The sequence below is a fragment of the Apium graveolens genome, chromosome 9, assembly GCF_009905375.1.
Source record: "Apium graveolens cultivar Ventura chromosome 9, ASM990537v1, whole genome shotgun sequence".
NCBI classification, from domain to species: domain Eukaryota; kingdom Viridiplantae; phylum Streptophyta; class Magnoliopsida; order Apiales; family Apiaceae; genus Apium; species Apium graveolens.
Window position 1 is genome coordinate 110,974,323 of NC_133655.1, and position 24,599 is coordinate 110,998,921.

Consider the following 24,599-nt stretch of genomic DNA (forward strand, 5'->3'; position numbering starts at 1 on the left):
AGGGCGGTGCTGCCCACAATTGAGTCCTTGCCCCGGATCCCCCAAGCAGGTTGAAAGTAGGCACCTGGCCTCTGCTTGGAGCGCAGAACTTGGCTGGGGCCTTCCTCATCTGGCTCCGTCGCCTGAAGAAGGAACTCCGGGAAGCGGTCACCCAGTCGAGGGTCCTTAAAGATCTTCCCGGCCCTCTTCATCCTGGTTGTCTCCAGGTCCTTCGGCTTGGTAGCCTCCTCAATCTTCTCAGCCACTGCAACAAACAAAGTCAGTTGAAAATCAATGAAATAAAAGTGCAGGAAATAAAGGAGATAAGAAAGGGAACTTACTTTTCTTATTAACGGGCGAAAGGCCGCGTTCTACCAGGACGGTCTCCCGGATAAGGTCCCAACAATGGGAAGTGCCGTTGTCTTGCGTAAGGAGGTTGAAACCTCTAGCTTCCTCCTCAGACAAAGTTATGTCATTCGGGCTCCCGTCTACGGCCAGCCCAAAGGATGATCGAAACAGGGAGCCCCAATCTCCACCTTCCCAAATAACAAACAAAAAATCTTTCTTCCACCCCAAGTTGTTGTCAGGGATGGACTTCCCATTTACGATATGGGGGATAGTGGGGCGCTGGTTGATAGAAACCCAACCCGGACTTTTATCAGGGCTGTTTTTAAACTGAAAAATCTTCCTGAAAACAGTAACAGATGTGGGGACGTTGTGCTTGGCGCATTGCGACAGATAACACAGAATCAACCTCCAGGAATTAGGGGGAAGTTGGCAAGGGCTGATGCCCACATCAGCCAATAGCAAAGGAATGAATGGATGAAAAGGGAGTCTAATACCTGCCCTCAGAGTATCCCTATAGACGCATAGCGCGTCCTTCTTCCACTGACAGGCCCTGTCGGCCGGACCCGCAAGAACCAGCTTAAAAGGCTCCTTGATTTTGAAGCAGCTGCTCAACTTTTCCAGCTCCTTGGGATCCCGTAAAGCACTGATATGATCGTGCGCGTCCAGATGCGCATCAGACGGATACTCGTCCCCTCGAGTGTTGATCATGTCGATTAAGGAAGTATACCTCGATCGAATAGGAAAATCGTTGGACTTTCTAGCCACGTTCATCTTGACCAAACGAGTCATTCTTTTGTCAGCCATCTAAAAAAAAAAAAAAAAGTATGAGGCACGTAAATAGGCTATCTTAAAATGACACACAATGGAAAAATAATGAAAAGCAAAGGGAGGAATCTTACCTGAAGAAGCGCTCCTAAAAAAGGCTTTGAGCTCCGACTTGCTGTTATTCCTCTGAGAATCTTAGCAGGAAGATAAAGAAGAAAACTAAGAAATGAGAAAGTGAGGAGTAATAGCCTTTCCTCATTCCTTTATATAAGAGGAAAAGGAAGTTGAAGGGACGAAAAGCCCATTGAGGACAAAAGCCCATAAAAAAAGGCCCAGAAAAAAGAATATTCCAGAATATTCCAAGGAATTCTAGAGCATTCTTAACAGGGTGTATTAAGCCCAGATCAATAAAAGAGGCCCAATAAGATTTGAAAAGGCCCAATAAAAGAGGCCCAATAAGATTTGAAAAGGCCCAATAAAAGAGGCCCAATAAGATTTGGAAAAGCCCAATAATAGAGACTCAGAAAAATTTAATATGGCCCAACAAAAAAGGCTAGGCCCAAATCCAATTAGGATTTGGAAAATACAATACCCTAAATTAAAGCTAAATAAAGAAGGCTAGTGGAAGACCAGGAACCAGGTCGAAATCCAGGTCGTGAATCCTGCCCGAAATCTTTCGAGCAGACACCCGAAAATAGCGGGTAAAAAAGACCAGAATCCAAGTCGAAATCCAGGTCGTGAATCCTGCCCGAAATCTTTCGAGCAGACACCCGAAAATAGCGGGTAAAAAAGACCAGAATCCAGGTCGAATTCCAGGTCGTGAATCCTGCCCGAAATCTTTCGAACAGACACCCGAAAAAAGCTGGAATAAAGGAACTGAATTGAGGTCGAAGTTTCGATCAGGAATGAGGTCGAATAAAACCAAGCATCTTTCAAAAAATAGGGATTAAAAACCCAGGTCAAAGTTCGACTAAGATCCTGGTCGAATTCCAGGTCGTGGATCCTAGTCGAAATCCTTCGACCAGGAAGCAAGAAAACCAAAGAATTTTCGAACAGGATTCAGGTCGAAATATCGACTAGAATCCTAGTCGAAATCCTAGTCGATAGGCCTAATAAAAAAAAAAAAAAGGGGTTGAATTTTCGACCTCGATCCAGGTCGAATTTTCGACTAGGATCCTGGTCGAATTCCAGGTCCTAGATCCAGGTCGAAATTTCGACTAGGATCCTGGTCGAATTCCAGGTCGTGGATCCTAGTCGAATTCCTTCGACCAGGATGACAAGGCTGGCCCCATTTTTCGACTAGGATCCTGGTCGAAATTTCGACCTGGATCCTGGTCGAAAAAAGGGCTGGAAATTTGAAAATCCCAAAAAATTCCAGAAAATAAGGAAAAATTCCAGAAAATTAGGGAAAATTCCAGAAAATAAGGAAAAATCCCAGAAAATTCCAGAAAATTAGGGAAAATTCCAGAAAATAAGGAAAAATCCCAGAAAATTCCAGAAAATTAGGGAAAAATCCCAGAAAATTAGGGAAAATCCCAGAAAATTAGGAAAAAATTCCGGAAATAAGGGAAAAATTCCTGGAAATTAAGATAATTCCTGAATAAAAGGAAAAATTCGTTGTAAATGTGTAGGTCGCTCCACACTTTACGGAAAAACGAAACCCTGTAAGGGAACAAATAGACTTAACTTCTGCGAAACCTAATCAATGTTTCCCAAAAGTTGGGGGGCAAATGATAGGGATAAATAAATTATGTTTGTATAATTAAATACTGCATTAATTGTACAAACTGTGGGCTGCCAGGCCCAATAAAAAGATATATGATACTCAGACCAGAAAGGTTAAGCCTGATGGACCAGATCAGGCCTGATGGAATAAAAAAGGCCCAAAAGCCCTGATTATTAATTAATTTCGTAATTAATTAATAAGGGACAAATCAGATATTGAAAAGAGTCCTGATAAGGATATAAATCCTTGGAGATTAGCCTCAAGGGGACCTAAAAGGATAAGGAATCAGTTTCCTACTATCTAGGACTCCAAAGTCCATTCCAATTATGAGACTTGCCCACCAAGTCTCCTATACCAAGTCCAATTCAAGGACTCCCAACATCTATATAAGGGGTCTCACCCCCACCAATTAGAACTACGTTTTTTGGCTTGATTCTCTAATTCACAGAGATACGTAGGCATCTCGTAAAGGCAGATTGAGTCACGAAACACGAGAGCAGCCATTAAAGGCCTTGAGCTCCCGAATCTTAGTATTAAATACAGCAATTAATAACCTTAGTTTTTTATCTATAACACAAGATAACACGTTTTAGAACATATTTTATTTACAGGACATTGATGGACTCCGATGACTCCAATTAAAAGGTGTACTTCATAGAACTTTACTATATATATATATTCAAATATTTGTGAGACAAATCCTAAATTTTATATTATTCAATTTGATATGGTTATTATAAATAATCATATACATAAAATCCCTATTTTTTGTGGAGTTTTGTATCCAATCTAATGGTTCAGGTTTTATGTTTCTAATAATTTAAAAAACTAAAATAATAAACTACACAATATAAACGCGTGTATACATATGTTATTCAAACTGATCATGTTCTATAAAATTATATGTTCTGCAATGTTGAACTTGTCAAATGTATGAGATTTGCGAGATATTTATTAAAATAGTGATATTTATAGAACATGATTCACATTATAATACGTTTTACAAAAAAAATTATACTATTGTACTTGCAAAATATATATGGACTCCCGTACTCAACTAAAAACAAGGACTCAATAGAACTTAACTCATATATATATAAGAATTTGAAAAATTATAGAATTCAATATTTTGAAAAAAATATATATTTAAATTAGCAATAATAAATTTATAAAAAAATATTTAGTGTTGGAAAATATTGTACAATTGTTTTGAATTATTTGAAAAAAGGTTAAAACTATAATGTGTTGTACTATTTGATTTAATTCATGTTATGTTATCTAAATAAAATTTTAATATTAATCGATATTTTGAAAGGATTAACAAGTTCAAGTAATATTTTAAAAAATTAATAAAATTGAAAATATTTAATTTTAGAACAATAATATACAATTTTATCAAGTTACTATAAAAAGAAATATTATAATCATATATGAAAGAAACTTCAGAATGATTTGAATGATGATATTAATACAAATTTATTTTCAGATTCTTGAAAAAAAGACTTCTGAATATCAGTAGTTAATCTTTACGATATATGAATTATTTTTATGTCACGTCCATAGTGCTACTATGACTACGATATATGAATAATTATAATTTATTTATCAAATAATTATAATTTTTGAATAATCATAAATACATGTTATTTGAGTAATATACTGAATAACAATTAAATATGTACATGACCAAGATATCTAGAATATAAATGAACGAGACCAACATAATTTACTCGAAAATATAATAAATAATAATTTACATATATACACACACATGTGACTTTATCTTTACCAATATTAAAATATTTAATTTTAATAGTGTATTTCAGAGTTATTAAATATATATACTAGAAGAAAATAACAAAGGTCTTTTATGTTCTGAAAATAAGAATGATCAATTAAATTTAAGTTTTTTTCAATGTGTTAAAAACTAAATAGATTATGTCAATTTTAATTTATGAATTGACAATTATCTAACATCCTATAAAATTAACTTTGTATAACGGAGATGATTAAAAGCTAAGTACACGGCCCAGATCAACTTTAGTTAGTGAATTAAGACATTATCAATGATATTAAATCAACATAAACGTTGAATTAGAAAAATAACATTTTTCTAAAAAAATAAACTTATATTAATTGTAGTGTAAATTATACTTTGTTGAATATTACGATTGCAAGTCTTGAGTACTTTAATTATGCATTACTAATCCTTTTAAATTAAGCAAGGTAATTATAAATGAGTAATGACTTTAGTAATAAAATATCTAATTACTCTGGGTTTATTTGACCAAAACTCAAAAAATTTACTCTACTCTACAATATATATATATGTTAATTTTTAATTTTTTTATGAACACATTGATAATATTTGATTGATTAACTTCAATATTTTCCTTTTACATTGTTTGTATTTATTTAGTAAATATAAATTACACGACACAAACAAGAAAATATGTATTATGATTAATGAGATATATTAAAAACATTATGAACATTATTTATGTTTTAAATGAAAATTATGCACATTGATAGATATTCAACTTGTATTTGATATATTTTAGATATTATATAATCTTTATAAATAGGAAAATATCAAGAATTTTAGTAATATAATTATATGATTTAAAAAAATCTAGAAAATGAGGGGAGTTAAAACATTATTAGTGTGTGTAGTAGTAGGAGCTAAGTAAAAAAAGAAAAGAAAAAAAGATTGGGGGCAAGCGGCGGATATGATCACCCCCAACCAACCCAAACCGGCTTTCAAGTAGAAGTGCCTACTAGTGTAGCAACTACTCCTTACATTTAGATACATATATACATACATACTAGTACACAGTATACTACACACCCAATAGCCAATAGTCCCATACCATATTCATTCATCCCCTCCTCCTAACCAACCCAGTAAGTGCCCCCGGCCTTATACAATTATCATACACACACATATATTTTTATCATTATCATTGTCTCTTTCATCATCCCTACTAATTTGTTTCACTTAATTCGATTATATGCTCACTCGCTCTTCCCTCTCTTCTTCCTTACATCCTTTTTTTTAGGTTTATACTTGACACAACACACACTACTCTTCCCCCCACTTCTCTATTTTCTCGTCTATGCTCTTCATTTCTTTTGTTTCTTCATATTGTTAATTGGATTATTATTGTCTTAATTAAAAATATGCTTTTCTCATGTTCCCAGATCTGCTTTCCTTTTGTCTTTTTTTTTTGTTATCTTCATTAATTGTTTTATTTCATCTTAAGTTTCATTCCCCTTTATGGCTATGATTTTTTTATTATGTGTAATTGTTTTCGTATCAACATTTCTACATCCTCAGTTATTTATTTTATTTATTTATTTCCAATTTTATAAATATTTTTGTTTCCTACTGAAACTATATGTCATCACATTCATAATTAACTTGTATCTTTTAAGTAATGCTTTTATCCTTTTTCCCTCTTTTCTTTTTGTTAAGTAGTAATGCCTTATCTTTGATCACACATTGCTTCTTCTGTATATTCTCTATGTGTTTATCTTAAGTCTTGGTCTTTGAACAATAATTAATGTTATTGTGTTTTTTCTTTTAGGTTTTTACAGTTTGATAGAAGCTGTGCTTGTCCCACAACACCTTCATGGGTTCACGGTTTCCGTCTCACCAGCTGAGCAATGGCCTTTATGTCTCTGGCCGCCCTGAACAGCCCAAAGAAAGAACCCCTACAATGACCTCGACGGCTATGCCTTATACGGGCGGTGACATCAAGAAATCCGGAGAGCTGGGAAAGATGTTTGATTTACCTGTGGATGGCTCCAAGGTCAGGAAATCTGGACCGATATCCGCTGCTCCTTCGAGAACTGGATCTTTTGCGGGCAGCGCTTCACATTCAGGACCAATGATGCCTAATGCAGCATCTAGGGCTAGCTACTCCACTTCCGGTCCTGTGTCATCTGCTGGGATATCTGGTTCAGTTTCTGTAAAGAAATCGAACTCCGGGCCGTTGAGTAAACACGGGGAACCTTTAAAGAAGTCGTCTGGCCCCCAATCTGGTGGAGTAACACCAGCTACCCGTCAAAACTCAGGTCCTTTACCACCAATTCTTCCTGCCACGGGACTTATTACATCTGGTCCCATTACGTCCGGTCCATTAAATTCATCCGGTGCACCAAGGAAATTTTCTGGTCCTTTAGATTCCAAGAGTTCGATGAAACTGCATGGCTCAACTACTATTAACCAAGCTGTGACAACTTTAAGCCAGGACGAAGACCATTCATTTAAGTGCAGTTTCCCAAAGCCAATTCTATGGGCGATGATTCTGCTCTTTGTAATGGGATTCATTGCTGGCGGTTTTATCCTTGGGGCTGTCCATAATGCTGTTCTTCTCATTGTTATATTGGTTCTTTTGGGAATTGTTGCCACAATATTTGCCTGGAATACTTGCTGTGGAAGAAGATCGATCATTGACTTCATCGACCGCTACCCAGATGCTGAGCTTAGAGAAGCAAAAGATGGGCAGTATGTGAAAGTCTCCGGGGTATGTTTCCTTTTCAATAACAAATTACATTATCAAATAATTTTAATGTGTGCACAACCATGTTCTGGACTTGCAAATAAAAAGACTAGAACATCGTTCCTTATTAGATCAGTTGTTGTGAATTAGTAAATATTATGAATTTGTTAGATGCAATTGCACATGAAATTAATGACCAAATATGTGTTAGCTCTTGTGAGGGAATTGGAAGGTGTTGTTGAGCATTGTGCGTATTAATTTCTCTGAAAAATATGGACCAATGAATGTTACTAAATGCATATTGACAGTATAAATTTAGAAGCTTCAAGTTGACCTTTAAGAACCTTATAATTGGTAATTTTGGGATGACCAAACAGTTGAACCTTGTTTAAGTAGATTTGTGGCTGCTGTGTGGATTAGTACCTTTCCCTATCAATCCGGTGTCTATAATTATTTTATGATATGGAAAATACTTACGAAAGAATTTTTTTGTTGGTTAATGCGAAATAAAGTGCTGAGTATTTGGCAATTTTTAGGTAGAGCTGGTCTGTTCTCTTTGCCGACGTGTGTTTCCTAAATCATATTGATGTTAGTACCTGTATTTGTTTTTTACTTTTTTCCTTTTTTTCTACTTTGAGTTTTATAAGTAATTCTTAGATTGCTGCCGGCCACAAAATACAAGCTAACAAAAAGTTCATGTTTCCTTGCTAACAATCAATGAATCAGGATATATCATTCCAAGCTCCAATGCATTAATTAAAACAGTTAAAATAAACAAGTTCCTTACAGCATTACGGCCCGATGAACTTGCATTATCGACTTATCGTAGTAGTATACCAATCTTTTACCAATGTTATATGACAATAAAGTTGGGGAGTAAATTACAGTTTAATTGGCGTGAACTAAGATTTTTGCTGCTTGATGGCTGATATTCAACTAAGCATTTTGGTTACTGAAAAATATATTTTAAAACACTTTAAGGGCTCTGGTCAAAAATCTTCAACGTCGTCAGTTAAAGGAATGGTTTTATTGTCTGTTCATATTTACAACATCTATACTGTATCTATATAAATGTGTATATTCCTAACCTAATCCATTGAAAACAAACCTTAAATTTAAATCAAAACTTTGTGGTGTATCCATATCCTACATTAATATTAATACAAAATTATCATTTAGTAATATACAAAAGGTTTCTTTCTCCTCTCTATTTCAAAATCAAAGAAATTATTTCTCGAGTCAAGTTCTCAACTAGGGGTGTTATTAAATGTCTTAATTAGTAGCTTTGAGGTTTAATTGAAATTGAGTATGATTGGTTTTGATTTTTGAGACATAGATGATGTGATAATTTCCTGGGGTTTCGATGGAACCCATGAATTGTGTATGTATCTTGTATTATTGTTTATTGGGTGAAATGGAGGATGTGATGGAAAGAAATTTAAATGATTGGTTGTGTGTTGGAAGCCAAATGTTTAGATTTTCAGGTAGGTCATGATGATTTTGGGTGTTTTATAAGTTACCTGACATGTGTATGTACATGTGAGATCTTGTGTTTATATGAATGGATTTGTAAAGTAGATGGAATTGACTGATTTTTAGTTGGGGAAATGGGATGCCGCCACTAATGAGTTTTCCTGCGGGTTGTGGGCCTGTGGCATCTGTGAAGGAAGATAATGTATAAATATAGACAGATACACAAACATCTTGCGGGCTATAAATATGTAGACACAGAAATACCACTCCCATAATTGACGGAATTGGAGGTTTTTGACGGAAGTCCATATAATGCTGAATAATATTTTGTTTGGTCATTAAATTGTTAAGTTATATGTAACGGCTATCAACCTGCAAAAAAAAATATAGTATATGCCACTATATATTTTGGTCATGAATTTATTTATTGTTTACTTTAATTGAACCGGTTATCTTAAACCCTAATGTCACATTAAAATTGGGTTATGGCTCTTAGCTACTTCCGTGTATGAATGGTGCATGTATATGCATACCGAATACGACACTGCAGTATTCGTCTTATACGTTAATTTCACTGCATAAGCAGGGAGACCTCACTCCAAAGTCGGGAACTAGCAGACAGGGTACATACTTACATATCCATACCTCTATCGGAATTATTTATTTCTTATCCTCATTTGTCAAAAGCTGCTATTAAATATGAATCATGTCAATAGCTAGCTATAAGGATAAAGTCGAAGAAGACAGACTGCCACTCTTTATAATATAATAAGCAAAAGATTGAAATGGAACCTTAATAACAAAACACAAACATTGTAGAGTTATGATATCTATTCACTGTTATTCCAGGTGTGATGAGTTACAAAGTAGCCCCAGTTCTATACCATTGCATAATTGGGTGATAAAAAAAACTCATAGAGCTTACTTGTCTCAGAATGAGAAAAGAGGCAATTAAAGTGTAATAGAACTGGAATAGAATGACTTGGCTTGGTCCTCCCCGGAGACTGGCACTTAAAAGGAGAAAAAGTGTAAAGGGGTCATTACTACATACAGTAACTTTTGTGGATGAATTCCTGTTCGGTCTGAACTTAAATGATTGCATTTTAAAGTATTTTACATATCTTAGGATGTGATCTCGAATATATATATATATATATATATATATATATATATATATATATATATATATATAGAACTGGAATAGGATGACTTGACTTGGTCCTCCCTAGAGACTGGTACTTAAAAAGAGAAAAAGGTAAAATGGGTCGTTACTACATATACAGTAGCTTGTAGGTCGTTACTACATACAGTAGCTTGTATGAATGAATTCCCATTCTGTCTGAACATAATTGATTGCATCTTTAAATAATTTACATTTCTTTGGATGTGATTTCGAATATCTATATATATATACTATATAGAAAGCGGATGTGGTTCTTCCATCCTTTTGGTCTGTATGCACGTCATATTAATTGTACAATCTATGAGATGAATTGCATCTTTATTTACAACCAGGTAGCCAAGTATCTCTTGCAGTTGAATACATCCGTGAATAGTTATAGCTACAAAATGTGCATGAGAAAAAAGTTACTGCACCGTATTACGCCAATCAGATGTTGTCAACAGAATGTTACAGTATTTTATTTCCTCAAGTTCTTGTGATACCATTCTTCTATGCGATGATTGGAATTACTTCAGCTTTTGATTGTGGTGCATTTTTCTGTGAAGGTGGTGACCTGTGGTAATGTTCCCCTTGAATCATCGTTTCAGAGAGTTCCAAGATGTGTCTACACATCATCATGTTTGTACGAGTATCGTGGGTGGGACTCAAAAGCTGCCAACCCAACTCATCGTCGATTTACGTGGGGACTACGATCATCCGAAGTGAGTAGCCGATATGTGAAAGCAACTATATTAACATGTTCATCATCCAATTCTTTCTAATTCACGAACTTGTTATATATATACTTGAAGAAGTAGATGGTTGCCGAAGCTTTTCTGTCCTACTATTTTGATTTGCGATGAATGGAAATAGAAATCTCCAACTATTCAAATTGTGGTGCTTCACAATTGTTGAACACCTCAATAATGTCCAATAATAATCAGAAGTTCTAATTTTTTTTTTGTTTGATATGCTTAGATTTCTTAATATTGATATGTGATGTGTGTTATTTGACAGAGGCACGTAGTTGACTTCTACATTTCTGACTTCCAGTCTGGTTTAAGAGCATTGGTTAAGACTGGGTTTGGTGCAAAAGTTACTCCATATGTGGAGGGGTCTGTTGTTGTTGATGTCACTGCTTTAGACAAAGACATGTCTCCTGATTTTATCAGATGGATGAGAGAAAGGAATCTTTCAAGTGATGACCGTGTAATGCGATTGGAAGAAGGGTATGTTTTTTCATTTTTCCATTATATACTATAGTGTTACACTCTAATCCTTTTTTTACTGGCTTGTTTTTGCATTACTGAGGTTCTAAGGCAAGATTGTAGTATGTTGTATACAGAAAAGATTTTGAATTATTGTTTTGTTATCATAGATTGTGTATCTATGAAATACTAAGTGTTATTGGATAGCGTATTTTAGTCATTACATCCTAATTAATGTGTATTTTTAATTCCAGTTGTGGCTAGTCTCCCCCGCCCTGGCCTCTACTCTATATATAGATAGACATAGTTTATATTTGATTTTGAGAAATATAGTCGGAGTAATGGGAATATACATCCTTAGTTACTTGAGTTTTGGATTTTGCAGGTATATCAAAGAGGGAAGCACAGTGAGTGTGATGGGAGTTGTTCAGCGGAATGAGAACGTGCTAATGATTGTTCCTCCACCAGAGCCGTTGACAACAGGATGCCAATGGGGCAGATGTATTCTTCCAGCTAGCCTGGAGGGCATTGTTTTGAGATGCGAGGACGCATCAAAGGTTGATGTTATACCAGTATAGGCATAATTTGTTTGGTAAAGAGTGTTTGTGGGTATGTTCCTGGGAAGTAGTTTGTTGCTGTAGCACCAAAGATGGTGAGTTTAGGGTGGTGAAATTTTTTAGTTTGTTTGTTAATAGGTTTTGGGTTTTGTTTATTAGTTGATGATTGTAAAGGTTTGAAATCAGGTGGTGGGTTGATCATGTAGTTGGAAATATTATGAGGAAGAACACACAACTAGTACTTGGTACTTGCAAAGACATGAATGCTTGTTGCAATGACATGAATGTGTGTTTCTTTAGTAGCCTGCGGAATTTCCACAGCACAATTTTTATTTCCAGAGTTATTTGTAGCATATTGTACGAGGATATGCCACAAATTATAAAATGCAGGAGAATATGTTGCTGGGGAAATTTAAAAAAGTGCTCTGGAAATACTATTTTTCATATATATTTTTTTCCTATGACTGGAGCACGCCAAATATTGAAAAGAGGTCTTTATTTAAGTGCCAAATATTCAAAACAAATCTAAGATTCTAAGAACACAGATCATAGCTATTCCAAAAATTATTGTTATATGTTAATACAGAACGTATTAATTTTTCCTGAGGTTGATCGATCTGCAGAACGTTCAAGGATACAAAAATAAACAGTGCACCGACGCAGAGAGCATGGGGGGGGGGGGGGGACACAGAGGATATAATAATAATTATTATTATTTATTTATTACCTGCAAACACAATCAACTCGTCCTAAAACAAACACCCACTCACTGTAATGTTTACATTTGATCTCTTAGATCTCTCTCATTCATACACACACAAAACAAACTCATACTAAACTAAACATCAATGGTGAGGTCGACCAAGCATCGATCCACAATTTTATATCTCTTATTCGTGTGCTTGGGCCTCTTTGCTACCTTTTTACTTGCAGATCTTCTCTGGGCTTCTTCTACTTCTTACATATCCACTTCTTCTCCTCATCTCAACCCTAATCTTCATAACAATAATGCTTCTCTAAAGGTATGTATCAAGTTCTTTATTACAACAATTCACTTGTATATATTTCATTACCACATACTCTTACCTACTTGTTGTTGTGTATGTTTATGATAGGTTAGTGGGGATGGGGTTTTCGAAAACCCCAAAAAGGATAGACTGTTGTCTGCTACTTATGCTGACTTGCCTGCCCCTCTACTTTATTGGGAGAAGATGGCTACTTCTCCTGTCCCCCGTCTCGATGGAGCCGCGATACAGATTAATCATCTTCTTTTCGTGTTTGCTGGTTATGGCACCATTGATCTTGTATATTCTCGGACTCATGTTTTCGTCTTTCATAGTGTTTTCCTACTCAATGTTGTGTTTTATTATTTTGTATTATGATTTAGGTGCATTCTCATGTCGATATTTACAACTTTACTGACAACACATGGGGTGGAAGGTTTGATATGCCCAAAGAAATGGCACATTCGCATCTTGGCATGGTAACGGATGGAAGATACATTTACGTTGTCACCGGACAATATGGTCCGCAATGTAGAGGGCCTACGGCACGCAATTTTGTGCTGGATACTCAGACGAAGCAATGGCAGGATTTGCCTTCTTTACCGGTTCCTAGGTAAGTGTAGTAAAGAGGGCTAACCTGACTTCAATTTAGCTTTCTGTGCATTAGTGTATTTAATTAAATTGTTTCATGACTGTGCTGTATCTTCTGTTGTAATTTGGAGTGTTGCCTCACTATTGTGGATTTTCTAATCATGCATAACAGCATAACCTATTGGAGGTGTGATAGGGGAGGCAGGGATTAATTAGGGTTTACGGGGGGTTTCACAGAAAACTCTCGCAAGAGAACAACTCAATATCAAAATCCAATCATAATAATCTGATGAATTACAATAAAGAAGTCCTATATATAATAAACTACTTTCCTAAACAAACTCAAATCCTAATTAGCTAATATCCTATATTAAAAGATAATAAATACTATATAACTAATTGGGCTTCCAAAGCCTATTATATTGTTGCCAAATACTCTCTTTGGGCTTATTAACCCAATGTCCTACATCAACTCTCCTCCGCTGAAAAGAACTCGACTCCGTCGAGTTAATAAAATCACAAGAAGAACGATAGAGCACCAAAGAACCTTGCATAAGTGGTACATGAGAACGATCACCCGTAAGAGTATATCGACGACCACCCTTAACAATCGTATAAGTGTTAGCACGTGCGATATGATGAGCATCTCGATCAACAAGCCATGGACGTCCTAAAATGACATCACAAAGCTTCAACGGAAGAACGTCACACATCACTGTATCATTAAATCTCCCAATTGAAAATGTCACCAAACACCTTTCCCGAACGCGCAACTTTGTATCATCGATCCATGTTATATCATAAGGTTCAGGATGCAATTCCACCTTTAAACCCAACCTACAAATTGCCTCCTTAGATATAACATTAGTACAACTTCCAGTATCAATGATAAGAGAACACAACTTACGAGCACATGTAACTCTAGTTTGAAAGATTTGTTGGCGTCGTAGGCGGAGATTACTCGCACCCTCTTGAATAACTCCAAGATTTGCTACCTTCTCTAAATGATCTTCGGCCTCTAAATCTTCTTTAGTCATCTCAACATATAAATCATCATAATTTTCTTTTTCCATCATATTGACTCTTTTCGAAGTGTTCATTTTAGGAGAAGGGCACTCGAAAGTTTTATGCCCAATTCCTTGACAATTAAAGCATCTACTAGTGTTACTACCTTGTGATGAGACTGGAGCGCGGTTAACTTTGCTATTAACTGTTTGTTGGCCTTGAATGGAATCTGGAATAACATATTCATTCCTCGACGGGCTAGAGAATGAACTCCTCCCGATGCTCCTTCTCTTCAAATCATCCTCAACAGAGTGTGCAATCTGAATAGCATCCTTCAAAAGAAAGCATCTACTACCAGCTACTTTACCTGAAATATCATGATTTAAGCCTCGACGATACAAAGAAATTAGAACATCTTCATCCCAAGGAAATTTAGATTGTGCTGCCAAACTATAGAATTGCCGAGTGTAATCTGCTACGGTCTTACTTCCTTGCACAAGCTCAGTGAACTGAAGTGAAGCATGTTGTTTATAATCTGCAGGCTTAAACTGACGAACCAAAGCAGCTCTCATGTCTTCCCATCTTGCCACATGATGATACCCAGATCTTTGATGTTGCTCCCACCAAATACGAGCAATTCCTCTCAATTTTGCAGCAATGAAAACAACCTTCTTATCCTCGGCAAGATTGTACCATTGAAAAAAATTATCAACACTATGTAGCCAATCTAGGAATACATCTGGTTCTTGATCCCCACGAAACTCAGCAACTTCAAGTTTCACTGTATTAATTTTCTGTTCAGGAACATTAGGTTTAGGTTGAGGCTGTACACCAAGGCGGTCACTGATTAGTTTGAGCGTCGCTTGTACATCTTGCACTTGCAAACTCAGACCTGCAACTGTTTCCTCGAGATTCTGTAATCTCGTATTGTTTTCCTCGATATGCGCATCAAGACGGTTGTTTACTTCTCCAGCGTTAACCATTCTGTAACCGTAAACTTAAGTGCTGACTAGCAGTTTTCAGAAAGTTCAGAACTTTTATGAAATTCTGAAAAAGTCCAGGGGCTGTTCTGGAGTAGAGGCTGTTCTGGAGTCCTCTCGAAGATTGCGGACAATTTTGTAATATTCTAGAAGGGCAGAAATGGTTCTAGAATTGGATTTAATACACGCTAATATACGTGTATGTATATGTATTTATATACGATCCTTTGACAGATTTTCTCTGGCTTTCTTCTCGTCTGCTTGCTTCACAATAGGATGGATGGTGTTGGTTTACTGCTCTGTGTATGCTGGAAGGTGTTTGATTAAAATTCTAAAAGAGACAGGTATATATATGGGCTGGAATATACGTATTTTCTGGTGTGGCTAGGGTTTGCAGATGGATGAAGGTTGGTTTCAGGTTTATGGGTTTGATTAGGCGACGGAAGAGGGATAAATTGGCTCTGATACCACTTTGATAGGGGAGGCAGGGATTAATTAGGGTGTAGGGGGGGGTTTCACAGAAAACTCTCGCAAGAGAACAACTCAATGTCAAAATCCAATCATAATAATCTGATGAATTACAATAAAGAAGTCCTATATATAATAAACTACTTTCCTAAACAAACTCAAATCCTAATTAGCTAATATCCTATATTAAAAGATAATAAATACTATATAACTAATTGGGCCTCCAAAGCCTATTATATTGTTGCCAAATACTCTCTTTGGGCTTATTAACCCATTGTCCTACATCAAGGTGTTTATATACTTGAAAAGTTCAACACAAATGACAATGAAGGGCACTGCTGCAGTGTTATATCATTTCAATAAAGTTGCACAGTCGACATATGAATATCTGTTTACATCCAAAAGAGTTCCTTTTTTTTAAGTTAGTCATGTATATTGATTTAGAAAGTGAAAGTAGTACCTATATTTCTAATTTATTAAAAATGAAAAAGTAACTTTGAAGTGGTTTACACTTGTAGATGTAACACTATGATAAGTGTGCTAGCTAAACTGGTCTTTGAAGTCTTGTTATTACCCTAAGATTATCTTGACTGATCCTGGAAACTTCAGTGCCAATTTTCCTGCTGTTGAGTGTCATGATCTATGTGTCAATTATCGTGGCAGATCTAGCTTTGAAAAGTATCATGTGAATGAGTTTAATAAATGTGTGTGTGTGTGAGAGAGAGAGAGTTTGTCTGTCTTTGAGTACGGTCAATGAGCTTGATCATGCTACACATGGTGATGTCAGATATGCACCAGCTACTCAACTTTGGAGAGGTAGACTTCATGTGATGGGTGGAAGCAAAGAAAATAGACATACCCCAGGATTAGAGCATTGGAGCCTGGCAGTGAAGGATGGAAAAGCTTTAGAGAAGGAATGGCGCACTGAAATTCCAATTCCTCGCGGTGGCCCCCATAGGTATATTTCTGGTTTCTAGTGATGCTTTATGAGTATTTGGAGAAAATCTCTATCTAACAGTTTCACTATGATTTAATAATTTATGTTGGCTCAGCTTTTGCCACTTACTAGTTACAAAGATATTAAAGGATATAAAGTGATGGTAAATTACATTTGTCCCTATTCTACAAAGTGAAAAAGTTTTTTTAATGCCTTTGGTGGGTTTGGAACATCATGTAGGTGAATAAGTAATGAAATTATGAACAATAATACAGGTAAAAGAGAGGAAGAAACGACATGGAAAGAGGTGATAACAGAATGTAGTGTGGAAACATGATAAAATTTATGAAGATAGAAAGTGGTGAAATAGAGCATAAAGGACCTGAATAGAGGCCAGACTGAGTAATATGAGAAATTAATAATTTTAAATGATGAGATTTATGAGGTACACAGTAATTGAAAGGAATGATCAGTCATTTCATGTGTAAATTGTAAGGAAGAAAGTGTAGTCAATCTGTGGTATCTAATGAATATAGGAGCAAGTAGCCAAGAACTATCATAAAATAGTTTAATTTCCTTGACCAAACTATTCAATCCCCACCAACAAATGCAAAGAGTTATTTTTACTAAAATATGGCCTTTCTGTGTCGAATCTCTCCATCTTCTGTTGTATCTTTTACCTTTCGAATTGATGCGAATAATCTGAACGTTTCAAAGTCTGCATTTAGGACACCATTGGGATGAAATATGATTTTTTAACGCAAGGCTGTGCTACTGAATGAACACCTAAAGGCTGAATATATAATTTTTTTGTAGGGCTTGCGTTGTTGCAAATGACCGGTTATATGTCCTTGGTGGTCAAGAGGGTGATTTCATGGCAAAGCCTGGTTCTCCAATCTTCAAATGCTCCAGAAGGAATGAGGTATCTCATGAATATTATTTTGGTGATTGAAAAAATGCTGTTTACTTATGAAGAAAATTTCAATGGTAAATCATCGACTAATCCAAAGACACTTTTTACAACATTAAACCCTGCTGGTGGTGTTTATTGTGCCAGTATTTTAAAAGGTCAGCAAGTCAATCTAATAATTGTGGTCTTCCTTGTTTTTTTATTGAAGTTTTTTCTTTTCCAAATAACCGGTTTTAGGATTGGGTATCACCCGAGTTACTCATAGTGTCAAATTCTTTATATATGTTACTTGATAAGTCCGTCTTGTTTTATTTTAGGTCCTATGGAAGTGTGACTTCTCGAGTACAAGTTGTGTAGCCAATATTATTTAGACCGAGTGCTGTGATAGTCTGGTTCCAGTGAGAATTCTTGTAAATGGGATGAATAAAAATGATATTTTTACATTGTATTGCTGACTGATTAGAGGAATTAGTGAACATATTATTTGTATCTTATAGGTTGTGTTTGGTGATGTATACATGCTTGACGACGAGTTGAAGTGGAAAGTTTTGCCTCCAATGCCAAAGCCTGATTCTCACATAGAGTTTGCTTGGCATATTGTAAACAACTCGATTGTCATCGTTGGAGGCACAACAGATAAGCATCCAGAAACGAAGAAAATGACACTGGTTGGAGAAGTTTTCCAGTTCCGGTTAGATGATCTGGTATGATTTCTTGACATCTACTTCTTCTTCTTCATGATGTCATTATCTTTTTCCGCAACTTCCAATAAAAGGGAGAGAAAATCTATATGTCGATGGAGTTGCAAAATTTTGCATGAAAACGCTTAAAAATATCTTTTTTCTGGTAGCTTTTGGTAGACTTCTCAATTTCAAATTGGTGATCTACACCCACAACCTACCGAAAATTTCCATTTGAGTATTAAGCTGCTCTCAAATTACACCAAATACATTGTCAAATTCTGAAAATTAAGGTCGTGCGTCTTATTAGGTTATGTCTTTAATAACTACTGGGTTTTTAGCTTCGACATATGAACAATTAGTTTGTTAGGGTTGTGATTGTTCTTAGTAAGTTTATACTTAATATAATCTGCTGCTTTTTAATCGACTCAGAAATGGTCAGTGGTTGGAAAACTTCCGTTCCGGGTTAAAACCACTCTGGTTGGATTTTGGAATGGGTGGTTGTACTTCACATCAGGACAAAGAGACAAAGGGCCAGATGATCCATCACCCAAGAAGGTAATCGGGGAAGTGTGGAGAACTAAACTGAGTTTGTGATACTTATTAACTAAAGTATTCTCCCTAATTAACCAATTGCACATTGCAGCTTGTAACTAAAATTAATTTTATTAACTAGGCCATTTTTTAGATCATGTTAACATTATTATTCTTTTTACTCACTAATATAAGGTGAGTTATGAAAGAGGTTAGGGGAAGTATGAAATCAAGGTATTTGTATCATGTTGTAAGTTTTTTGTAATATTTAAACATGTACGTATGTATTTATGTACGGAAGATTTGAGGAAAAAAGGGAATCATTTATAGTTACAGAAAGCTGAGCCCCAACGAGGCAATAATGATATTTTTGTTGATGACATGACTGCACTTGCTAGGTCTTTTTTGTACTACATGGGATAAACCGATAGGTGTTCATATATTATGCATTGTGGTCGTTTGTTTTTGTTTATATTTATTTTTAGTAATTTTGATTTTCTGAAATTAAGAAAAATTAAAGGGAATGCTTAATCTGTAACTGTAACGCTTGCTGATTTCTTATGCAAGCAAATACATAACTTCGAAAATATTTCTTTTCTTTGGAATGGGGGTTGGGTTGGTATTGAGTGTACAGTTAAACTTCTTTATCTTTAAAGTAATAGGGTCGGATCAAGAAAAAATATTATTTTAGAGGATTTATTATTTAACCGGGATTAAAAATATATTGTGTCAATTATGTTGGGATCGAAAAAAAATATATTATTTTATCGATTATTACTTCATCGGATTAAGGTTTAAGATTTAACTGTATCACTTATGCAAGGAAGAATCTGTTGGATGGATGTTTGAGATGGGACGGATGTTTGAGATGGGACGGAGACGAAAGGTCATGGAAAATTTTGTTATAATTTAAACTCAAATTATTATTTATGGTTTTAAAAATAAAGTAGTCGATTCTCCTACTTTCTCTTTTAATTTCTATCATAAAAATAATAATAATAAAAATCTTCCCTCTTTTTTATTATTTCCCCTCTATCATTTCTTTTTCCATATATTTTACTAATATTTTTTTCATTTAATTGTTTATACATTCTATTCCCACCGGGGGAGTTTGATTTTGTATCCATTTTTAGAAAATATTTTTTTGTTGGACGAGAATGATACCTAGAACAGACAAGATCACTAAGCTATCGTATTGTTCAAGTTTCGATATCAACCAACTAAAATTACCATAAATTATTTGAGAAAGGATAATAAACCCCAAATATTTTTCAAAATTGTTCCCGAACATCCATGTGTCTAGTTAGGTAATTTTTTATAAAATAATGATTTTTTCGTGCATTAATATGTGTCCTGAAATAAATAATTGTTGCGGAAAGATTTTTGGAAAAAAATTGGGATGAATAAAAAATTGGTTTGGGGGGGGGGTGTAAATTGTGTAAAATAAAATGAGTGAGTAGGGCAGACAAGAGAGAGAAGTAGAACAACAGTAGTTGTAGTAGAAGTAGGTCAAATCTAGCAAGTGTGTGTAACACAAACTCTAATAATGGCGGAGCAGAATAATAATCAGAACGACGACGACTCCACACTACATAACCAATCTTCTTCATCAACAACATGGGCAAATGGAATGTTTATGCTAGCTGAAGACCAGTTGTTACTAATCTTGTTGTTATTACCTATTCAATCTATCTTATACTTAGGAATTACTTGTAAGAGATTCACCTCTATCTTTTCTCAATCGGATACTCTCTGGGAATCACTCTGCATTCGAGACTGGAACTTTCAAGATTTGGGCGTAGCAGCAGCAGCAGCTGATGATGATGGTGGTGTTAGTTGTAGTAAGTTCAAGAAGATGTACAGGCGCCTACATCAGCTCCAATCCGTGTCGTGTCGTGTACTTTCGCTTCCCGATCCTGATGTTTATCCGGGGCCTAGAGCTTCTCACTCTCTTAATTTTCTCTCTGGATCTCTCCTTTTCTTGTTTGGTGGCGGTTCTGATGGAGGTTTGCTCTCTTTTTGTACTTGCTTGCTTCTTCTTTTTTTTACTACTGTTTAATTCTGTGTTTACTGTTTGATAACCTAAGCTGATATATATTTGTTACTACTATCATCATCACTGCCCGTTTTAAAGATGTCTGAAATGATTTTGTTGAATTCACAAGTCCTATGTCTGTTTGGATCCCTCATTGGAGATGTCGTACTTTGCCCCGTTCAATTCGTTTATAGTTGCTTTTAAGTTTTAATCCTACACTTCACGGGAAGAGATTTTTGCTTTTTCAAATTTCTTTGCATCTTATCATGGTATAAATTGTGTTAGAATTAGCATAAATAAAAGAAGAGGGGGCAATTACATAAAAGAGGGGCATTTTATTGTATTGTTTGTATAAGGGAGTAAGCAGGAGGAAACATGTCACGCCCAATCTCACACAAGCACAAAAATAAAATACCATGTTATGAAGAGGACCTGAATAAAGCGGAAGCATATTTCATAACTTCCAGGTTTTCTTTATTGTATCTTAATTCAGGATTGTCACCTACGAAACCTCTCTAGTCTACTCCAAGACCTCTTTACTGCTTGAAGTAGGGTGAGGTAAGCTTACCCTCACCTGGCCCTGCTTCTCGCTTCCGAGAGGGATATACCATATATGTTTGTTGCTTCCGAGAGGAATTGCCATATATGAGCGTAAGCTTGGTTTGGTTATTATGTGAGTTATGCACAGACTTCTGTTTCGAGCTAGAAAATCTGTAAATAGGATTTAAAAATATGTTTTGAGAAAGCATAACTACAATGGTACCTAGAGAGGAGGGTGCCTGTCATACAGTTGTTCAGAATCTTGATATCTAATCTTAGGTAATTATTTATAGGGCATAAAAGAATGATGCATCAGATGCGGCCATGCGGGTATTCTATCATCCTAAGAGGAACTTGGTCAAATGTGCGCACTGTGTCATTAAATTATTAGTATTGTTGGCAATTAGGACATATAACATTTGCTAAAGAATAAATATTGTCCTCTTCAAGTGAAAGGGCTTGTGCAAGTGATGCAACTAAAGGCACCCATATGAGAGTTGGTAGGACTTGGGATCTTCCTTTGCCTTGCCTCTGTAAAAGTGGATTAGAATATGGAAATGAAACAGAATTAAATTTTCGATTGGTCAGAACTCCAAAAACCGATGTTTTAGCATGATGTCAATATAATTTGAAAGAGTTATTTCCTGGCTGTTTGAAGTCTAAGGTCCGTTGTTTATTTGTTTCTTTTTTGTGGTGTTTTTTCTTTTAGGACGTCATCTTGATGACACATGGATAGGATACTTGAGCAATGACCTGAAAAGAATATTGAAATGGCAACTGGTGAACACGGGCGTTCCCAGTGGGCGATTTGGTCATTCTTGTGTTGTAATTTGCAATCATCTTATCCTTTTCGGAGGGATAAATGACAACGGAATTCGCCAAAATGATACTTGGGTAGGGGAGATAGCATTACATGAGACTTTGGGAGTAACATTGTCTTGGAGGCTACTTGACTTGCTTTCTGTTGCACCTCCACCACGTGGAGCCCATGCTGGCTGTGCTGTTGATAAAAATAGGATGCTTATCCATGGTGGGATCGGGCTGTCTGGTCTGAGACTAGGTGACACATGGGTTCTAGATATAGCAGAAAATTTTGCCTTCGGAACTTGGCATGAAGTAGTGGGTCATACATTGCCTGTGGCTCGTTCAGGACATACATTAACTTATATTGGTGGAACTCAAACAATATTATTTGGTGGGAGGGGATTGGGTTATGAGGTGCTTAATGATGTCTGGCTCTTTGATACTTCAGAAGGTCAGTTAAGATGGGTACAACTGCTGTATGAATTAGGAAATATACCAGACGGGTTTTCTCTCCCAAGAGTTGGTCACTCAGCTACCCTCATCTTGGGAGGTCGAGTACTCATTCATGGTGGAGAAGACATGTTCAGGCGTAGGAAAAATGACTTTTGGGTTTTAGATATTACAGCTAGGTCAATTAAAATGCAGTCAACCAGTATAAGTCAAAGGACTGGTACACATATGTGGAGAAGGCTCAAGTCGGACGGTTTTATACCTAATTGCAGGTCATTTCATCGTGCTTGTGCAGATAATTCTGGTCGTTACTTGTATATATTTGGTGGAATGGTGGATGGGTTACTACAACCTGCTGAAGCTTTTGGCTTGAGGTTTGATGGGGAACATTTTCTAGTGGAGCTTGTGATCTAGCTTCAGTGTATATAAATAGGGAATGAAGACTTGTGCTTTGAATGCCGGGCTAATCGCATTCTTCTGTGTGTTGAGTCCGAGTGGCTAAAAAGATGAGGAGGATATGCTGATCACTTCTTTTTGTATGCTTTGGTGCAGTGAATTACTTCCTAAGGATTCCTTGTTTGTGCAGAAAAATGTAGAAAATCAAATGCAGTAATGCAGACATGTCTTGCCCCGAAGAAAAAGTACTTGCAGTGCAACATCAATTACTGTAGAGTGAGGACCAAACTGGCATGGCCCTCTTATTCAAACCGGCTCGATATAGCACAGTTTATACGGGTGAGAATGCTAGAAGCCGATGAATGTGCATCCAAGTGATACTCAAAGCTCGTGTTTAGAATAAAGTCCCAGATCTGACTGGTTAATAATGAAGCTGTTGTCTCATACTTTTGATGGGAAAATGGTATAAAAAAAACTAGATGGGTGTAAAATAGAATTTAGGGGCGATTGTAAAATTCCAGAGGAAATTTTCTATGGAAATAATTGTGAATTGAATGGTTGAACTTAGGAACGCCCATATACTTTGTTCATGTTCACCATCAATTTTAGATTGTGACCATTTTTCAACTAATGACACATTTGAACGATGTTAACAATCGAATGGGACGTAGGGAGTATATACCAACGGCACATAAAACTTTCAATCTCTTAAAAACGCAATCCAAGAATATATGACTATACAGATATTATCACGGTCAAAGCTGTAATTTCGAAAAATTCCTGAAATTTTAATAAAGAAAAATAAAATAAAACTGACGAGCTTTAAAAGTCATGGCTAACTTGTCAGTCATGTTTCGACGGCCGATAAGTGGTATTGGATTATATTCTGTTGGAATGAATGAGATGAGAGTTACAGTATACCTAATTATTTAAAAAATTCAATCCATTTTACCCATCAATTTCAATTTCTAATGACCTTGTATTGTAGTATCTGATTGGAACCAATGATTTCTAATAATCCCAACCAGGCTCGTCAATGGATCGGGTTTGGATCGGATCAACCTAAATTCATATACATATTTATTTATTTTTTCTGATTCGGATCGGATCGGTTCCAGATTTTTTATAGGCCGTTCCATATCCGGATCCGTTCAGATCACGGATTTCGGATCGGATATCCGCTCCATTTATGTATATTTATTTTTTTAACTTAACTTAGTACAAAATTTATTTAAAATTAACAATTCTGAAAAATATTAAAGTACAAGTAGAATACAACGAAATTCAAAGATAAATTACAAACTAAAATTCGCTTTTTGAAATAAATATACCGAGCTGTACAATATTTTAATGCTAACTATGAAAAAATTGATGTTGCGAAATGGAAGTGTTATATAAATTGAGACTTTGGGCTATGCGGATCTGAAAAGGAAAAGAAACAGGGTTATACGAGGTTATAGAAATGGACTGTACGCTTGAAATCGAACCGAAAAAAATATAGATAATGGAACTTGACTCGACGATAATACGTTTAAAAATTAG

The 24,599-nt window shown here is 35.8% G+C and overlaps 2 protein-coding genes across 4 annotated transcripts; both read left to right on the forward strand.

The window, feature by feature from the left end:
- The first annotated feature begins 5,516 nt into the window (after positions 1–5,516).
- Positions 5,517–12,025, forward strand: LOC141683569 (putative membrane protein At1g16860). Of its 2 annotated transcripts, none has more exons than XM_074488314.1 (5): positions 5,517–5,722; positions 6,406–7,347; positions 10,525–10,680; positions 10,976–11,187; positions 11,552–12,025. In XM_074488314.1, the coding sequence occupies exons 2-5, from the start codon at positions 6,451–6,453 to the stop codon at positions 11,742–11,744; spliced, it is 1,458 nt and encodes a 485-aa protein (XP_074344415.1). In that variant the 5' UTR covers positions 5,517–5,722; positions 6,406–6,450; the 3' UTR covers positions 11,745–12,025. The 2 variants fall into 2 exon arrangements, with proteins under 2 accessions (XP_074344415.1, XP_074344416.1); XM_074488315.1 differs by lacking the exon at positions 5,517–5,722 and adding an exon at positions 5,739–5,877.
- Positions 12,026–12,283: 258 nt separating this feature from the next.
- Positions 12,284–23,684, forward strand: LOC141683570 (kelch repeat-containing protein At3g27220-like). Of its 2 annotated transcripts, XM_074488316.1 has the most exons (7): positions 12,390–12,745; positions 12,839–13,027; positions 13,111–13,340; positions 16,559–16,729; positions 17,525–17,630; positions 18,116–18,322; positions 18,731–19,302. In XM_074488316.1, exons 1-7 carry the CDS (start codon positions 12,572–12,574, stop codon positions 18,893–18,895), a joined length of 1,242 nt encoding a protein of 413 aa, XP_074344417.1. In that variant the 5' UTR covers positions 12,390–12,571; the 3' UTR covers positions 18,896–19,302. The 2 variants fall into 2 exon arrangements, with proteins under 2 accessions (XP_074344418.1, XP_074344417.1); XM_074488317.1 differs by lacking the exons at positions 12,839–13,027; positions 13,111–13,340; positions 16,559–16,729; ... (1 more) ...; positions 18,116–18,322; positions 18,731–19,302 and adding exons at positions 20,471–20,838; positions 22,117–23,684 and having other exon boundaries at positions 12,284–12,711.
- The last annotated feature ends 915 nt before the right edge of the window (positions 23,685–24,599 follow it).

Coding starts and splice junctions, on each gene's coding strand:
- LOC141683569 (XM_074488314.1), top strand. CDS start 6,451: ATGGGTTCACGGTTTCCGTCTCACCAGCTGAGCAATGGCCTTTATGTC. Junction 10,681..10,975: donor GGGGACTACGATCATCCGAA/GTGAGTAGCCGA, acceptor GTTATTTGACAG/AGGCACGTAGTTGACTTCTA. Junction 11,188..11,551: donor GTAATGCGATTGGAAGAAGG/GTATGTTTTTTC, acceptor TGGATTTTGCAG/GTATATCAAAGAGGGAAGCA.
- LOC141683570 (XM_074488317.1), top strand. CDS start 12,572: ATGGTGAGGTCGACCAAGCATCGATCCACAATTTTATATCTCTTATTC. Junction 12,712..20,470: donor ACTTCTTCTCCTCATCTCAA/CCCTAATCTTCA, acceptor TGGAATGTTTAT/GCTAGCTGAAGACCAGTTGT. Junction 20,839..22,116: donor TGGTGGCGGTTCTGATGGAG/GTTTGCTCTCTT, acceptor TTTTTCTTTTAG/GACGTCATCTTGATGACACA.